General features: G+C 35.6%; 1 protein-coding gene across 1 annotated transcript; it reads left to right on the forward strand.

Annotated features, from left to right (window-relative positions):
* The first annotated feature begins 16,505 nt into the window (after positions 1-16,505).
* Positions 16,506-18,813, forward strand: LOTGIDRAFT_228107 (hypothetical protein). Its single transcript, XM_009045879.1, has 3 exons — positions 16,506-17,027; positions 17,225-17,395; positions 17,700-18,813. Exons 1-3 carry the CDS (start codon positions 16,581-16,583, stop codon positions 18,549-18,551), a joined length of 1,470 nt encoding a protein of 489 aa, XP_009044127.1. The 5' UTR covers positions 16,506-16,580; the 3' UTR covers positions 18,552-18,813.
* Positions 18,814-19,298: the final 485 nt, after the last annotated feature.

Raw genomic sequence — 19,298 nt, forward strand, 5'->3', positions numbered from 1 at the left:
GACAGTTGATGGGAGTAAAAGATCACTTACCAAATATGTATTCGATGTACGGCGTCTGAAATAAATCTTATAGAGACAATCCACTTGTTTGTCAAATGTTTTCATAATCAAAAACGTTGTAAATTATACCTGAAAATATTTTTAAAGTATGCTATTTATATCTATGTATCTTCTTGATCAAACTGAATTCGTTTTAAAACGGAGAGTACCAATGGTTAATTAAGCAGTTTGACCTAGTTTTGGTGTTTGGCTTTATAAAGGCCCGCTATATTTAGCTGAAATCTTTAGAATACATAATATTTCTCTACAATTAGGTGTGTATTTCACTCAAATCCAAACATAAGTTTTCTAACAGCTTCCAAAAAGCAAAACGAACATACAAATCTTATGCAATGTTTTTAAATATATTTGGAGTTTAAAGATTAACGGTTGGATTTTTTTCGTTTCAATTTTCAGATACGTTAAAGGGCACATTTCTCTACATTTTGGTGTTTATATTTCACAAATTTTAGCAAAAAGGTTTTTCAACCTACAAAAAGCGGAAGTCCCTTTAAAAATGATGAGTTTATTCTTGAGTACATATCATATATAATCATATATAATGCATGGTTACATCACAAAAATTATCAAAACAACTTTATAAGCAGTGTGGACTCTTACAAAGGGATTCCGAGTTGGTTGACACACCCATTTGAAGAGTTGTATCATGTGCAATGGGAAGATGAACACGTCGTTCCTTATGTGCCATTGAGATTGTTATAAATTAATATTGGACTCAGAGAATATTGCTAATTAGTTTAAAAATGGCCTCGGGGACACTCTTTTCTACTGGTAGAGTTGTCGACCTATTGACGAGGAATAATATACAGTGTATATGTAACGGTATATATCAGTTTTCTACTCGGAATATCAATCAAAACCTTATAAACGCCGGAGGCAACCTGTTGATTCCTCTAGTATTATTAATCCTTATCTAGTCCTTTATGAATTATGCATTATTATTCTGAGTTCTCGTGGCGAAATTAATCATTTTTCATCCAATACTTCCGTTCTAATATATCAATATATCAGCAATAATATAACTGGAAGATAGAAATAAAAGGAATCGGGTTTCAACCTTAATGTATATTAATACTGTGAAAGGCAGCATGTCGACTAATTAAGTAGGCTTTAATGGTGTTTTTGTGTGAAAGTTGCTCGTCAAATCGAAACTCGAAGCGGCAGTGGTAATATTGTATATTTGTTAACGAAGTTGCTGATAACAAAAGAAGTTTTAGTATCAAGTCGTAACTATTAAACCCTTTATTTGCAGATATGATCAAAGATCAAGGACATTTGATCATATGATCAAGTCATCCACAGGTTGAGTCAGCAAATTCTTAATTGTAATTGAAAGTCATCCACTCATATGTTCGACGATTACCTGAGGCCAGGAATACTATACCTACTCTCGAGATCAAAAACATTGTATAGCAATATGATATAAACATAAGTGTATCATTGGTTGGGCTGCCAAAAGTTGAAAGGGGTTTTGGGGGTGGGGCAAAGGGCGGCTGTCCAAGCCTATTCTCTGGTTAGTGTATTGACGTAATGATTGGTAGTTTATGATCTCGACGGTTTTTAAAGCTCAATTTTTGCAACTTTGGCAAGCTAGTGTGTTTCAGTCCTGTCGTATCGTCACTGTTATTTTCCTGATTTTAACTCTCGGGGTATGTAATAATGCATTTTGACCCCCACAATTCAACTCTCTGGTTTTCATTTGAACCACATTTATACCGGCTGTCCCTCTCGTTCTCCTAAAAGCAAGCCTATCTGGTGGACATTGACAAACACTGCACCTCGAGAGACAAGAACAGAGAAAACAAGTATCTGTTTCTGATTAAGACAACGATAAAACTATTGATTTGTTTTTATAGCCTTCATCTTCTCATTAAGTTGAGGAATATACAGAGAGATTTTCTCTCACCTTTGAATCAGCTGAAATCATACGCTTGATCGTGAAGTATATCAGTATATTAAATTTTAATACCACACGGTTAATAAGTGCAAGGGAACGGAATAAAATTCAAAGGAACGGAATGAGATGTAATGGATTTCAAGGAAGGGAGGATTTGCCTTGGAAATATACCGGCCCAGAGAAAATTTAATATGACTGGTTAATAAGAACAATGGTATGGGATGAAAGGTAATGGATATGAGGGAAAAGGAGGGTTTGACTTCTGCAATTAGTGTCTAGAGTGTCAGTTCTTTAGTAATTCCCTTCGATTGTCTGCATGGCATAACTTTATAACTGGGTGTGTATAAAACTTCGATAGGGGCTGGTTGAAACCCCGGAAAAAAATACAGGTGAGCATATATTAAAAAGGAAATTCAAGGTGGAGGGGACTCATTCATCTGATTACAGATATCCCAAAACAGACGAGAATGGAACAAGAGAAAAATAGTGTCCTTGTTGTTGTTGTTATCCATATTTCTTAACCAAATATTCCCCCAAATCCACTAGTTTCCCTCCGCTGTATAAAATTTAACTATTAACCACATTAGTAATGTCCGTTTTCACACCATATTGTTTTCCATTTGGTTGGTCGGTTGATGCAATTTGTCTGTTGCGATCGTAGACCAACCGATAAGGCCGATGTTGGACCAGGATTTAAACACTAACAAACATAGTTGGATATTAACACAGAAAGTATAACACAAGCTTATTATCGCTCCAATTTCTCGCTTGTCAAATATAACCGATCTGAATAGAGATATTATTATTGTCTTAACTACTAAGACTAACATGGCAATTGGGCAAAACATACCTACTCATATTGAAAACGTCATTACTTTGAATTAGAATAAAATATTAAGCGATAATGGAAACACTGTATGAGGTCGAAGTGAAGTGGATTACAATCTGACAATCTCATGGTTTACAGACTTGCTTATCTAATCCTACTTCACACCGTCTGGATATCAAGGTATTCAATTAGTGTCAAGTGATTGGTGTAAATGTGTAAATTGATATTTAAGACTGGTAGTTAATGAGTGCTATAAATCGTAATAACTCATGTTAACACATTTTTCAACAGTTATCAGATAATCTAACCAAACCAAACCAACAACTACCATTCGACTACCAATCAACAATTTACAACAAGACAAATAAATTCAATATATTTATTTGGCGATCGGAGACTACACATACAAAATACATAAAATGAACATAAACAGTAAATGAGGAAACTGGTGTTGACTTGGCTAAATCGGTACAGAGAGACCAGACTTGCACGCAACTGGCAGTTCCTTGGATTGAATGCTCGAAGAGCTTGTGTTTGCAAAGTTCTCAAAGAGAAGAAAGTTAGTAGAGCCGTCGTGAGTGATTGAGATCGAAGAGTTAGTGTTAGCGACTGAAACTAACTGTCCAAGTTCTGGAAGAAACTTGGATGAATCTGCTTTAGAACAAATGAAATAACATTAATGACTGTAACAATCTATAAGCAAAACATATAAAATAATAACTTTGGGGCAAGTTATTCAGAATGTAAAAAATGAAGAAATTGCCAAACAAACAAATATGATAAGAATAGCATTTGTGTAGTCCCCCCCCCCCCACAAAGTAGTCTGGGGTTTTTCATTATTTTATATGTTTTGCTTATAGATTGTTACAGTCATTAATGTTATTTCATTTGTTCTAAAGCAGATTGCAGTTGCGTGCAAGTCTGGTCTCTCTGTACGGATTTAGCCAAGTTAACACCAGTTTCCTCATTTACTGTTTATGTTCATTTTATGTATTTTGTATGTGTAGTCCCCGATCCCATGATCAGAAAGAGTTTGGAAGAATGAAGATGATCGAGTAATTCACGCAACACTATCCAGGGCCGAGTTTCACCGCCATGTCATTCGACCCGAACACATCTAACGAAGAATCAACAACCAAACCAACAACACAAACTCATCCAATTTAAACCAATTCAACTACCAACTACTACAACTACCAACAACTATCTAGTCTGCATCAACATCCACTGGAAGCGAACGTTAACTTGTCATCTACCAACAAACCAAGTTAACACATTTCGGCTCGACCAGATCTGAAGATTTCTTTACTGGTAAACTTTAAACCAACAGTACCAAGCCATTCAATTGATCAAGGTCTACTACCAACTACCACGACAGCTACCTAGACTGCCATATTAGCTTTGGATGGAAATGGACGTGTACTTATCCTCTACCAACCAACCGTTAACACATTCGGCCCGACCAGATGTAAAGATTCCTCAACTACAAAACCAATAGTACCGAAACGTCTAATTGATCAAGATACTATAAGCAACTACCAACAACTACCTAATCTGTAATTCTAGCTTTAGTTGGAAGCGGGCGTTTATTCTACTTTTATATAGTCCAAAAGGGAAGCATCGGTCGAGATACTACCTTTTCAGTCCAAGTTTCAGCTGTTATTGAAAAGGCTGGAAACGATGGAATGGGATAATAAACAGGGGTTCCTGAACTACAGACTGAATAGGTTATCGGTAGATATCAAAAGAAGTTATGCCCGACACATCCAGACAAACTTGACCAGAAAGCCTTAAAAAAGCTTTTTTGAGCTGAAAAAAATTGCGAAATAAAGCAATCTCAAGAATGTCATCATCGCATTCCCATTTCACGAATGAAGAAAAATTTCGACTCTTTTTTTTTAGTAATCTCAAATGTTTTCGTCTGTCTGTAAAAAGTTTTTTCGAATTTTCAAAAAGTTAACGAAAATTATTTTTGGAAGCACGAAAAAAAATATGTATGACATTTTACAAAAAACTGAATTCCATATAGAATTGTAAACGACGATATTTTTTTTAAAATTCTTCATGTTAGGAGCGAAATAGATGACAGATGATGGATTAGCTTGAAATATCACCAGAATAATGTTTTCTTATTTTAGAAATAATATTAAAACACAACCTGATGCCATGAAATTTTTCTTTGATTGGCCAAGTCAAATTTTCTGGGCGTCCTTTACCTTGACGTTCTGACAATGATTTGTCACGTTCTTGTAATATGATGAGATAAATATCACTGCAAAGTAAAATGATGATGATTTAGTTCTAAGCTAAAATTCAAGGACCAACCTGTACCATGCTTATAGTTTAATATGGCCGCTCCACAAGTGTGTTATCAGGAATTCAAGATGATAAATTGTCAAAATAAACTCAACATCTGGTCAAAATTGATATAAATTTTGTGTCCAGACTACATCGACTGGACACCCCAGGATGAAATAATGAAAGATTTAGATATCATGTGTAACTATATTTCACTTTGAATAATTTCATATTTTCGTGTCGTAATTAAACTAATAAAAGTCACTAGAAAATCTATTCAGGGAAAAGGGAAGCATTGTCCTGGCATAAAACAGATTTATTATTCCTGTAATTGACGGTGAAATTCGATCATCCAGACACAATGAATCATTATAAAGAGTATTTGATCGTCTCAAATATTTATTTCTGTCGATTGTTGGATATAAAACAACTGGATAATGATGTCTATAGTCGTTTGTCACCAGGGTAAACATTGTATTGTCTATTGATGTATTTTTAATAAATCAGTGGTAATGTAAACGTATAGACTAAAATCAGCTCGTAATAGCAACTTCGTTTAAATTAACGTTCTAAAACAATAATTAGTGCCGCATTTGTTGTCGCCTTTTCCCGACAGTACTGATGTAATTTGAGGTTTTGGTGATGGCAGGTGCTTAGACATTTGAGTTCAAAGTTATTTTGGACGGTGGAAGGTCGGGTTTGCTTCTTAGTTTCTATAAATCATTAGGTGAAAGGGCCGAGTAAAGGGTACCGAAATGTCAACGACAAAATATTACCGACTTACGTATAAGCCTTGACTGCAATAAAATTGGATAGCAAAACTCTATTTAGAATATATTAGGATTAAAATGCAGTCAGGTATCTTCGTACTGAACTGAGTCAGGATATGACACGACCTACTGTCATTATTCAAAAAACCCTGCTATTTATTCTTTAAAAGATATTTCTTTAAAATTCTCTGACATATTGGAAATTTGATTAAATAACATGAAATGTCAACATATGTTTTAATAGAGCCGGAGGTAAAGTTACTCTTAATTTAGTTTTAACTGAAGCGCTAAATTTAACACTCCAGTGTTCCTTGAGCGTATGTTTTCGTGACAAAAAGACATGACAGTTGGTTCGACTGGGTAAGGAGGATCATGTCGTTAACAGTGGTGTTTCTACGCGGGTGGGGGGGGGGGGGGGTGTTGGGGGTGAGGCCCCCCCAGAAAAGATGCTGGTCCGATCCCCCTACTTTCGAATGTTTTCTTCTTAAACATTAGAAAATGGTCGTTACCAATATTGGTTACTATCGCGGTAATATATAATGGTAACATGCTCTGAAAACTGTGCTTATATGAATAAAATGTGGGTTTACTAGTTTTATAATTACTAAAGTTTCAAAGGAGTGAAACCACTACATTGAAATACATGATAAGATTGAACTACGGTTTGTACATGGAAATGACTTTTGTGGTGTGAATGCATTAACAAAACTTTGATTTATGTTAAATACTTGAACAGAATGTAAATCCCTTAAATTTTGTTTTATCAAACGGAATAATGACCACAATTTAGAAATCAATGCCGATAAAAACCTGTATTTGCATTTGTAATCTGAATTCTTCCCACTATATTGCTATCTTGCATTTATTATCTGTTAACTTCGAGAAATAGTGACACATTACCTTAAAATATAGTGAAATAAAAGCGTTTGATTAGATTGCATAGAAACATCGATAATGTTTGCAATAATTGTATCATTCAAGACTTCTGTGAGGGTATTCCTCAAAGCAATCCTGACATAAACTCTGGCATCGAAATACTAATTTTACAGATTGGATTAAAACTTCCATTAGATAATACCCTTTAAAATATTACAGCGGGACATTCAAACACAATTTCTAAATCGTACGATTACAGAAGATAAAAATTCATCAGTAAAATTCTCTAGTGAATATTGCACGATTTCTACTCAGGAATAAAAGCTTTGTTTTTTTATAATCGTAAAGTTCACTGCGGATTTTTTCCTTATCATAGTTTACGTAAATTTTGCCATAGAATGAAAACTGACATTAAGCTTAATGAACCTTAATTGAGTTTCCATAAGAAGTGGAGTAAAAACCCAGAAAATGGAAAAAGTTTCAAGTGAAATGTAGTTTCCATCTCATTTATTTTCAACTACTGGTGTGATGAAAAATTTGTAATCTATTAACAAAATCTAAAAAATATAAAAAGAGATGTATGATTTTATTTGGTGAAAATATCACTAGGTTTATCTTTATTGCTGCTGTTATAACCCGTAATGAGATATTCGAGACCCGTAATATCGTACAGTGGAGATATCCATATTGTGATAAACTACCCGTATTGTGGTAAATGTCAACTGTTATTGTGGTAACAGTCTCTATTGTTATAATAAGTCCTATTGTAGTAACAGCCCCTATTGTGGTAACATCACCTATTGTAGTAACAACACCTATTGTGGTAACAACACCTATTATAGTAACAGCCCCTATTGTGGTAACAACACCTATTGTGGTAACAACACCTATTGTAGTAACAACACCTATTGTAGTAACAACCTCTATTGTAGTAACAACCTCTATTTTAGTAACAACCACTATTGTAGCAACAACCAATATTGTAGTAACAACACCTATTGCAGTAACAACCTCTATTGTAGTAATAACACCTATTGTGGTAACAACCTCTATTGTAGTAACAACCCCTATTGTGGTAACAACCCCTATTGTAGTAACAACCTCTATTGTGGTGACAACCTCTATTGTGGTAACAACCCCTATTGTGGTAACAACCCCTATTGTAGTAACAACCCCTATTGTGGCAACAACACCTATTGTGGTAACAACCTCTATTGTTGTAACAACCTCTATTGTAGTAACAGTCCCTATTGTGGTAACAACCCCTATTGTGGTAACAACCCCTATTGTAGTAACAACCCCTATTGTGGCAACAACACCTATTGTGGTAACAATCTCTATTGTAGTAACAACCTCTATTGTAGTAACCTCTATTGTAGTAACAGCCCCTATTGTAGTAACAACCTCTATTGTAGTAACAGCCCCTATTGTGGTAACAACCTCTATTGTAGTAACAACCTCTATTGTGGCAACAACAACTAATGAAGTAACAACCCCTATTGTGTTAACAACCTCTATTGTAGTAACAACCTCTATTGTAGTAACAGTCCCTATTGTGGCAACAGCCCCTATTGTGGCAACAACATCTATTGTAGCAACAACCTCTATTGTGGTAACAACCTCTATTGTAGCAACAACCTCTATCGTAGTAACAACCAATATTGTAGTAACAACACCTATTGTGGTAACAACCTCTATTGTAGTAACAACCTCTATTGTAACACGCAACAGCCCCTTTTAACAACCAATATTGTAGCAACAACACTTATTGTAGTAACAACCTCTATTGTAGTAACAACCTCTATTGTGGTAACAACACCTATTGTGATAACAACACCTATTGTATTAACAACACTTATTGTGATAACAAAACACTTATTGTGATAACAACCCCTATTGCGATAACAACCCCTATTGTGGTAACAACACCTATTGCGATAACAACCCCTATTGTGGTAACAACACCTATTGTGATAACAACACCTATTGTGATAACAACACCTATTGTAGTAACAACACCTATTGTAGTAACAACACCTATTGTGGTAACAACACCTATTGTGGTAACAACGCCCATTGTGGTAACAACACCTATTGTGGTAGGTGGTAACGATGACTTAATGACTTGAGGTATAAAGGGTTCCAAATACGGTTGTCGCTATGACGACTACGGATACCATTTGAATCGCTAACCGTAGTCGTAATAGCGACAACCATAATTGTAACCCTTTCTACCTTAAACCATTGTCGTAAAAGTACAATTCCTTCAATCATTATTGTTCATAAGGTACATCTGTCAAATGCTAAAAATCAAAGAAAATATAAACCCTTCCCTGTTTCCAACCCTATTGGTACATGAAAGATCACAACGACCGGGATTAGAAACATGGCCATGTCAATATTGATACAAAGCTGAATATAAATATGTTTTTTTTCTCATATTAAATCTATAGTACTGTAAATGAATACAGTAACAGACTCGGAGATCTGTCATGTTCAATTGTTAATAATAATTACCTTTATATTGATCTAAACAGACAGGAAATTTCAACCTAATAATTCATTTTATAACAACTGGAAATAGGTTACATTGTTTCAGCATTATGTATCGTCTATCAAACATCCAATTGATGATAATATAAATGCAACATTCCCTGGTCGAACCTCATCATAGCTAGAAATAGGTAACGTAGTTTCAATCATCCATCATGTATCGTTTAACAAACATCTTATGAACAAATAGATGCAACATTTGCTGGTCGAAGCCTAACATTAACCTATCAATCTGGAACCAGGTATGTATCGTCTCACAAAACATCAAACTAGTGAATATATCAAGGCAAAATTGGACGAAGAAACCCTGTTCAGTTTCCTTATTATTTGATAAACATTGTTGTCATTAAACAATACATTCTGAGCACAGAAATCTGCCATTGAGGCATGCACAGTTCTAGTAAGTTGATCACGATCGCATGGTTGGCAATTCTGTCCACAAACTCATTATTAATTGCAGCTTTTCAGTTCAAATGAAAAAAAAAACTGACTCTTAATTCGAGCAACATGGTGAGTGTTGAATGCGATATGCATGCTTACTTCAAGTAGATAATGACAATACAAACAGTCCATATGTGCAGTGGCGGAGCCAGGTTTACGTCCCAGGGGGGCGAGATATCTGAGGTTGCCCGAATTTCTAACTTAGTTATGAGAGTTTTGCAAACTCTTCGAAAGAAACACTATTGTTTCACTGAATCCTTACCGAACTATCCTATCGGCTGCCCCCTGTCCCCCCTGTGGCTCCGCCACTGCATATGTGTAGAGAAGCCCTAGATTTACCTCGCAAAATTCTTTGCTAAGTCTTGTCTGATTACGTTCGATATTTCCAAGCATTACAATTGGAATCATATTTAACCGTTATGGCTGCAAGGACTTCTTCAACAGAACCCCCCAGAAGTTGTAAATGTAGTCACTCAAGAAAACCTATTTCACTAACACAGTTCTAAATTTATGACAACCAAACCAATCCAGTTCTAACCTAGTTTCGCCTCTGTCACGAGTAATGTAAATGTTCATTCCGACCCTATGAAGTGTCAACACATAGACCAAGCCAATAATGTAATAGGAAGTACTCGTAAAATGGATTACTGTAATGCATGTCGACGTTCATAAAGGTTTCTGTACATTGTCTGTTTTGCACTCAATAATGACTACAACATAGCAGCACATGTTTAGATTGATGAGATATTGGAACGATTGACTTTACAAAAATGAAATGTAGATAATGTAAGCTATGTTTACATGTGTACATGTTATATGATAAAGAAAAAACATGCTTTGATAGTTACACAAACAATATATGTATGCGAAGAAGGCTTTAGTTTAATCGGCACAGTGATGAACCTCACGACCTCTAGAATCCCAAAACGACGCTTTACGGAATCTTTAACACAAGCTAAACAAACAGAACCAAGAGAGTGCAGAAGAAGCTTCTTGGGTGATTGCATAAAAACTGCAGAATATATACGAATCAAAATCCATTTGGTGTCTACAATGAAGACCTTTGAAATTACAATCTACAATCTGGAACTATAAATCGACAATGTGGAATTTGAAATCTACAAAGGAGAACATAGAATCTAAAATCTGGAAATTGTAGTCTACAATCGGAATGTAAAATCTACAATCTACCAATATACATTACGAAATTTCCAACCGTTGATTTAAAACCTCTAATCTGGAATCTGAAACCTGAAATCTGGAATATTTTGACTACTAATCGTACATTTAAGTTATTCATCTCTTCCAGCGATCTGATATAAAACACAATAGAATAGTTATTAACACTTTTAGTATTTCCCCAGACACTCCTTTCCAACAATACGTTCTGATAAATCATTTAAACCTCCACCATCTGGGATATGGTGTGTCAATAAACTCTTATTTAGCATGAAAACACACATATTTCCCTCAGGTCAACTGCTATTTATTCTCATTTACTTTCTTTTGTTCTCCATTTAATTGAATACAACGGGAAAAACTGTCAAATAAAAAGTGATTGGTTAATTCAGGTTGAATAGACATTTTAGATGGCTCTTCGTTCCTTCTACAGTTTGGTTCTGTTTGATGCCTGTTTATCAGCTGCCACACGATGAAAAACCTATTTGGACAAAAAACGATAATACGCATTATATCAATCTAATCAGGTAAGATTAAGCTCTGATTTATATCGCAAACACCAAGGTAAATATAGTGCCAATAAATCTTCAAACTTTCAGTTCAATTTCTTACAGTGCTATCAGATGCGCCTTTTATACCAACCTAACCTCTGTCAATACAACAGACTAAACATACTACAATACTATAATATTCAAAATAAAACGTAAATGTGGCTTCGTGCAAGCGTGTTTATTAGCTTTTTTGCAAATCACGTGACATCATGAATATTCATTGCTTCGGTTCATTATACGATGTTTACCGGCTGAAGTGAAATACGGTAGAAATATCAAGCAGCTGCGTACGTGCTGAAAAGACATTCTTTCCATCCATTTCTCAAAACTCAAAAGGCGCATTAAAAACTCTATCAGAACAATATTGACCTACAATTTGGCGACATGACCCTACCAGGTGCGAATGTCCTTAATTTACTTACTAAAGTTAAACACGGTAAAAATTACAACATGTGCGGATTTGTTTAACAGACGTTGTCTTCTACCTATAACTCCTTAACTGAGCATTAAAAACTCATTAACGCAAAAATGACCTAAAACTTGGCAACTTGACCCTTCAGGTGATAATGTTAGAATAAAGGAGCGTTAATGTAAAACTAATGAGCAGAAACGGCTTAATGAGATAATTATCATCCAAGATAATCCAATATCGCCCTGGTATTTAAACAGTGTGTTTATCAATATTTAAAATCGATGAATATCACTTTAACGTTTCCCTGTTTTTCACTCAGCTGTAGTTTAAGTAGTCTTGAACATATAGCAGAGGATTTTTAAAAAAATGAATCAGTGACATAAATAGCACAACTGACAGAAATCTTTTGAAAATGGCACCTAGACAGTGCCATGACAGGTGCAAGGTTTCAGTGAGTAGTATTCTATTACAGTAATGATTCTACAGGCTAATTTGAATCTTTCAGATATTATCTTCATATCAGTAACATTGTATTTTGTACATTGACAACCAGCAACGAACGACACCAATCGAAGCAACCGAGCGTAAACATTAGTTCAAGTCGGTAATTTTCCTTGGTCACGAAGATGCGCAAGTGTACTTCCGGTAGGTACCTTGCCGAAAAATGCTGTTCGAGTAGTTCTGAAGACTATTTACATATTCAATAACCAAATCAACCCACAAAAATTGTGAACTATGGCCTCTGAAAGTGAAATGATAAGTCAAAATTATGTTGAAACATGTACTTGAAAGCCAGGTCTAAAAGCCAGAATAGAAGTTGTACAGAAAATGAGAAGATACAGAAGAATGACTATAAGAGATAATGTTTTTATTAAACCCAAGAGACAAATTACCGAGGAATCCAGACAAAATCATCTGTCTATTGAAGCTGTCATTATCAGCGATTCTTCGTAGACGTTTCATATTATCACTTGTATGGTGTCATGCCTTCAGGAGGCCGTCACATTGGACATGATATTTAAAAAAATCTGACAGTACTTTATAAATTACTGAATCTAAATTGAAAAAAAAGAATCTTTGGTCACTTTAAATCATTTTCAGGGAACCCAATTAACGTTCGTGAAGTGTAATTTTGTAGATTTTCGGAATAATATTGGCATCACGATCAAGCCCGTATCTGTCATATATCATGGGGAGACGAATCATGTGTCGGCCATCACAAAATTGAACCCTCTCGAATAGTATGTCTCTGTGGATCATAGCTGACCAAACTAAGTTCAAGGCAAATAATCTTTTTGACAATGGGTCACAGAAATACTGGGAAAAAATACCATTTTTTGATCATTTGATTCTCACTCACCGTAATCCACGTTACTCTCGAGCACCATTTCAGGTGACGTCATAGAAATCTGAGCACTAATCATAGAGTCACATAACTCTAATGCTCCGACCTATCTCAGATTACATAATGCGACCGGATATCCGGTTGTTTACGTCTATTATTGCTAATGCTAAAATTAATATAATAAATTGATGTGCTAAATTATACCATAATTAATCCTTTTGACTAAATGAGTTTCCAAAATAAAGTCTTATTATTATTGCAGTTATCATTTTCCTGAAAATTATTATATGATATAATTATATTTATATATGATTATAGTCAAAGTCTAGCTTAGCCCCCATTGATTTTCAAAATTGGGCACCAATTCACGGTTAAAAATAGGTCGAAAGAAATGAATGAGAAACAGGGGTTCTTTTGATAATACTAGCGATCACACAACAGACAATTGATATGTTATATTATCTCATACATGGGTATATTAATTACACTGACTTGATATAATTATGTTATTAAATAGATATTGCCAGCCTCTGTGACGCTGCAACTTGTCGACAAGGGATACGAGTACGTCAAGAATGTACCCAGTAGTACAATCATGATGTATATGTAATATGATATACGAAATGTTGATATATCCAGGCCCGTAGCTACAGGGGGCAAAAGGGGGGGGGGGGGGGGGTTGACAACCGACCAATTCAATTTATGCAACTAAACATCATACACCATTGCCCCTCCGGATATATTACTTGCCCCTCCTGACAATCAAGTTTGGCAAAAGTAGCTTAACTTAACACTATTAAAATCTACCGGAACAAAATGTGTTTTTGACGTCACATTATATCTTGTTGAAACTGTAGATATCCTTACCAGAATACAATGTTTACTGATGTCGTCGTGATTATGGTAATTTTTGTTATGAAAAATGGAAACAAAGGTCTGAAATTAGTGTATCCACGTTTCTAAGAAACTAAATCTTCGGATCAAGCACTCGAGAGAAACATCGGGGCTAGCACGCACAAGGTAACAATTGTCTATATGCATTTGTGTGATCTTATTTGGCCTCTAAAGCCCAGGATCGGTTCATGAAATCATGGTTGAACTGGAAGTCGGATTCTCAGTTTGTGTTCTTGAACTGATCAACTCGGGAACGAAGGTTTCATCCTGGAAAGTAGCTCGGTTGGCTGAAATTTGGGACAACCGGCCAATATATACCAGTTATGAATGTCATAACATTCTTTCAAGTAAATCTACGTTTCATTATTTTCCAAAATCTAATATGTAGACAACAATATTACTCTTAATATAGTAAATTAATCTATAGCTGATGGAAATATTTTATCCTGACCAATTTACTAGAGTGAAATATACACTGCTTCCGGCTTTCACGTTAACTTAACGAGAAATATCATCAACTAGGACATGCCTCCCAACATAACTCTCCCAACTGAATATTGATATAAGTTTATTCATTAAGGCTAACAGGACACGACAACCTCGTATCTCTTACTGATAGACTTTTAATTAACTGCACCATGCTACTTGGGGTTCAGACAAGTCAAGTCTATAAGAGGCAAATTGATATAATTTGATTTATTAAGGTAAATAGGGCACGACAACCTGACATCTCTTCTCGTTCTTGATTTGCTTGACTTTCAATTAGTCTGTACCTTGCAATTTGGGGTACAGGAAAGTCAAGGCACATTGGGTTAATTTAATGCATTAATTCGAATTGGGCACACCAGCCTTCTTCAATCATTGCCTCATATCTTTTCCAGTTGTTGAATTACTAACCTTTCAGATAATCTGCATCTTGCTGCTTTGGGTACAGATAATAAAGGCTTTCCGTCAAGATAAACCGCCTATCTGTTACCCAGTTTGACAACTCTCTACCTACCTAGTTCCTCAGACGTGATATGATAAGTCTCCATGCACACCAGTGCCGTTATCCCATATAAGATCACGTTTGGGGAACTAGAGACAGCGTTTGTCGGACTACCTCTTTCCTAGTTCCATTTCCTGTTCTTCGTGTGTCATGTTGTTTTTCCTGTAATATGGAGAATTAGTTTTGTTAATTCTTCATTAGAGAACCACTTTTCTTTGTCCAAGAACAAGGCGAATATTGACAAACTGTTTTTATCGAAGTCTGTATTGATTATCTATCCAGAGTTATTTCCCTCTACTGCTTATTTGTCAAAGGAAATCGATGGCATTGTGTAATTAATCTTAAGTAAACTAATAATGCCTAATATCTATGTTCATATCGAATTGTTGTAGATGTAGGACACGACAACCTTCGTGGGAGTTTTACCTTGCATCTTCCAGTTAGATTTTTATTTAGTCTGCATCTTGCTAGCTCCTACTTTGGGTACAGATGAATCAAGACTATATTAATAAGAAACAAATTAGTATCAGTTTATTCATTAAGACAAACAGGGCAATGCAACCTCGTATCTCTTAATCATTAAATTATTCTGTGCCTAGCTACTTTGGGCATGTCAACCTTTTACTTCTAGAATCAAGAAACAAACACCTGGTTTGTCCGAATTCAGACGTTTGTAGTCAGTCAGAAATTAAACCATTTTACCTTGCCTCCCAACTGGCTGATCTGCACAAAAGACATAGACTAAGCAAGTTCCTAACAAAACAATGGTCTTGTTATTTATCAGTGATTACCAATAAATTGATTCCGAAAGATGCAATCCAACTTCTTCAATGTACATTAAGTACATTGTCAATTAATATTGTGGTCTGTATGATTATCTATTAAGAGTTATTTCCCATTAATACTATTTAGCAAAGGGAATCTAGTATAGCCTATTACGGCATTGGGTATTTAACCGAAAGTAGGCTTATACTGATAATGCTAGGTGGATATTTATAATAGAAAAATACTCATTGATTGGTTTTATTATTCATTTTTCTCGTTTATTTCTGATGTCAAAGTGATTGCAATCCCAAAATTGTAGGTATGCTCCGCGGAGTTAGAGATGTTCCGCGAAGTAAGATAGAATTAAGAATACATTTGAAGAGTTTCTCTATTACATATGTTGCTATGCTCTTTTCATAAACTTCGAATACACTAATAATGTTACCCTATCATTGAAAAATGATCATCGAGTGGAAAACAGCTAAGAATGGCCATTGCTTTATCATTGTCTGCATTCATTTCCGCGAAGTTAAGAGGATACTGCGAAGTAAAGAGAATCCGCGAAGTAAATATAGCTCTGCGAAGTAGATTACTAAGCTTATAAATACGGGAAGATTGGCGAAGTAGTCATATTTAACTATACAGCTGAACTAAACAGTTCGTTTGATATCATAGTAAAGATCTATAGATAGAAAGTCAAATAACTTCAAAATAAGTTCATAATGATTGCCCTACCAAATGGTCCTATTGAGGTCGTTTTTTCGATCGATACCACTGGATCCATGTCAAGAATTCTGGATGAAATCCAAGCGCGTCTTAAAGACATGATAACGAGACTACAAGCAGATATTCCCGGAATCAAATTTGCTGTCATAGCTCATGGTGATTATTGTGACGCTGAACATTTTTATGTGACGAAGCACGTCGATTTTACTGACGATTTGCCCAAGTTATGTGACTTCATGAACAATGTTGGAGGAACGGGAGGCGGTGACGTCAGTGAATGTTACGAACTGGTGTTACGAATGGTCCGACAGAACCTTTCGTGGACTCAAACATCTCAGAAAGTATTGATAATGATTGGTGATGCGTATCCTCATGAACCAGATTATCCATTGAACACCAATAAGATAGATTGGAAAGAAGAGGTCCAAATATATACCCAATCGGTAAGAAACATTGAAAGGTGTCTTTTTTAGGAAGCGTCGTCTTAAGGTGAATACAGATCCAACAAAAACAACGTTGACGTTAATGAGAAAAAATGCCTAGCCCTAGGTCGGATATTAAATCGTCTTCATTTTGATGCTTAATAAGAAAATTACTTATTTATTTCTTGAATCGAACACGAAACTGTTTATTTTTTCAGGACGTGCACATTTACGGAGTTCACGTATTTGATGACTTGGAATCAGAAAAATTCTTCAGAATGATATCAGAACAGACGTTTGGCGAATATATCAAAATGGCCGATTTCAGCCATGTTTGTGACGTCATTATGGCTATATGCTATCGAGAGAGAGGTGCTGAATTCCTTGAGGTGAGTGACCTAGGCTGCTTTATTGTACTTCGTAGTATGGATAATGTCTTTGGTGGTGACTTTTTTCACTTCAAAAAATAAATTGAACTGGTAAATTCCCCACGATTTTGTGAAGATCCAATGCTAATGAACAAATACCTAATACATAATACATAATACAATTTGAGTTATTTGGTTTTTTTGATATTGTGTGTCCACTAGTCCAGTTAGATAGTTGTTCCGATTGCAACCACCTTATCGAAAAATAATGATGTGATTTGAAACTGTAAACTCAAATTTTATGGTTTTTTTTGTATCATTTCAGGGATATGAACGGGAGGTGAGGTCGAGGTTTGGACTGGCAGCGTTGGATGTCGGGCTAGAGGGTGTGTTTGGTGCTTTGAAAAGGGTAGATTCGAAGGCGAGCAATGCATCACTGCCGACTGCTATCCGGACACCTCCATTATCTCCCCTTAGCAGCATTGATTCTATGGAAACAGACCCTCAGACAGTGGTTCCGTATGTAGATCCTGGGAGTGGATCAGTTCCTGTCAGTATTTCACTTGTCGATTCTACAACTTTTCAGTCAAAAACACGGAAATTTCCGAAATCTGTCAAACGAGTGGTCACAACTGCAAGGAAACCTATACCAAAACCTGCCACAGTATCTGCAATTGTAAACCCCAGACTCCGAAGGGAGCGTGTAACAGTAAACAATTTCCGATATAGTTATTTGGACTGGTCTGTGTGGAAACTTGCTGTCCAACCGAAATCCGGCGTTGCCACAGACTCAAAGAAGTGGATAAACAATTATGATTTTTTGGTTAAAAAGTCCTTATTTAGAGCGGGTTTTTCCAACACACGTTATTTGTACGAGTTCTCCGTTCAGACAAAGCCAGGTGGAAAGAGACACGTGGTTTACTGTGACGTAATCAATCACAAAAAGCTCAGCTCTGACTGGCGAGACATTTTGAATACAGACGATTTAAAAGACAAAGTTGACAACGTGATGGATTCCAAGTGTAGAATTTTCGTCCGTCGAGCAGTCGTCTCCCGCGCTTTTCGTGGAAATAAAAAATATAGTCAACTGAAGTCGCATGTAGAAGAACTTTACGATTACGTCTGGTCGCAGACGTCAACACGTGACCTGAATATTAATGGTGTGGACATAGCGTGAAGATCGTACTTAATATTTGAGTAAAGCTCCTGATTCAGTGAGAATAAAAACACGTGTTGTCTGCCACAATATCATTGTGATAAGATAGACTTGATTATCCTGGCCTCTTCTTCCAGCGTTGAGTGACACGTTTTTTCCGTCTGGTTTGTCGGTCAAGATTACATAATTGAAAGGATGACTTGAGGAACTGTGGACAGAAGAGTGAATAGTAAGAGTGAACTACGAGAACTATCAGTTCAGTGTAATGGACTGAATTTGAAACGGTATGACTAAACAGTGAGATCAAGACAAATCTACCATAAACACTGATAACACATCTAGAACAATCAATGTATATCTGCGTACTTGTATACTGTTTTGTTTTGTAATTTGTTGCTCCTTATTGTTGTCAATTAAAGTTTATAGCATTGTCTGTTTTGTTTTGTAATTTAGTGTTCATTATTGTTTTTATATTAAAGTTAATGACATATATTTTGAAACGATTAGCATTTAAACATTGAAATGATACATTTGAACTTTGAACTTTAAATCTTTAAAATGTCATAAGGAAATAGGAAAGCTGAAGATAAGAAATTACCAGCTGTCGAGGGTCAACATTGGAATTCAAACAAAAGCCACACGTAAAAATTATCCAATCCAAGAAATTTATGACATGCACTAATTAACACGAACTTTATAGTCCCGGGGATAAAATAATTATTAAATATTTACACTGCTCCTTATGGTCCCTTATCACTGCACACGACT

The sequence above is a fragment of the Lottia gigantea genome, assembly GCF_000327385.1.
Source record: "Lottia gigantea unplaced genomic scaffold LOTGIsca_1, whole genome shotgun sequence".
Lineage (NCBI taxonomy): Eukaryota > Metazoa > Mollusca > Gastropoda > Lottiidae > Lottia > Lottia gigantea.

Bases quoted from the DNA above. Each gene is read 5' to 3' on its own strand.
- LOTGIDRAFT_228107 (XM_009045879.1), top strand. From the start codon at position 16,581: ATGATTGCCCTACCAAATGGTCCTATTGAGGTCGTTTTTTCGATCGAT. The intron at 17,028-17,224 runs GTAAGAAACATT...TTATTTTTTCAG, and splicing joins TCCAAATATATACCCAATCG to GACGTGCACATTTACGGAGT. The intron at 17,396-17,699 runs GTGAGTGACCTA...GTATCATTTCAG, and splicing joins GAGGTGCTGAATTCCTTGAG to GGATATGAACGGGAGGTGAG.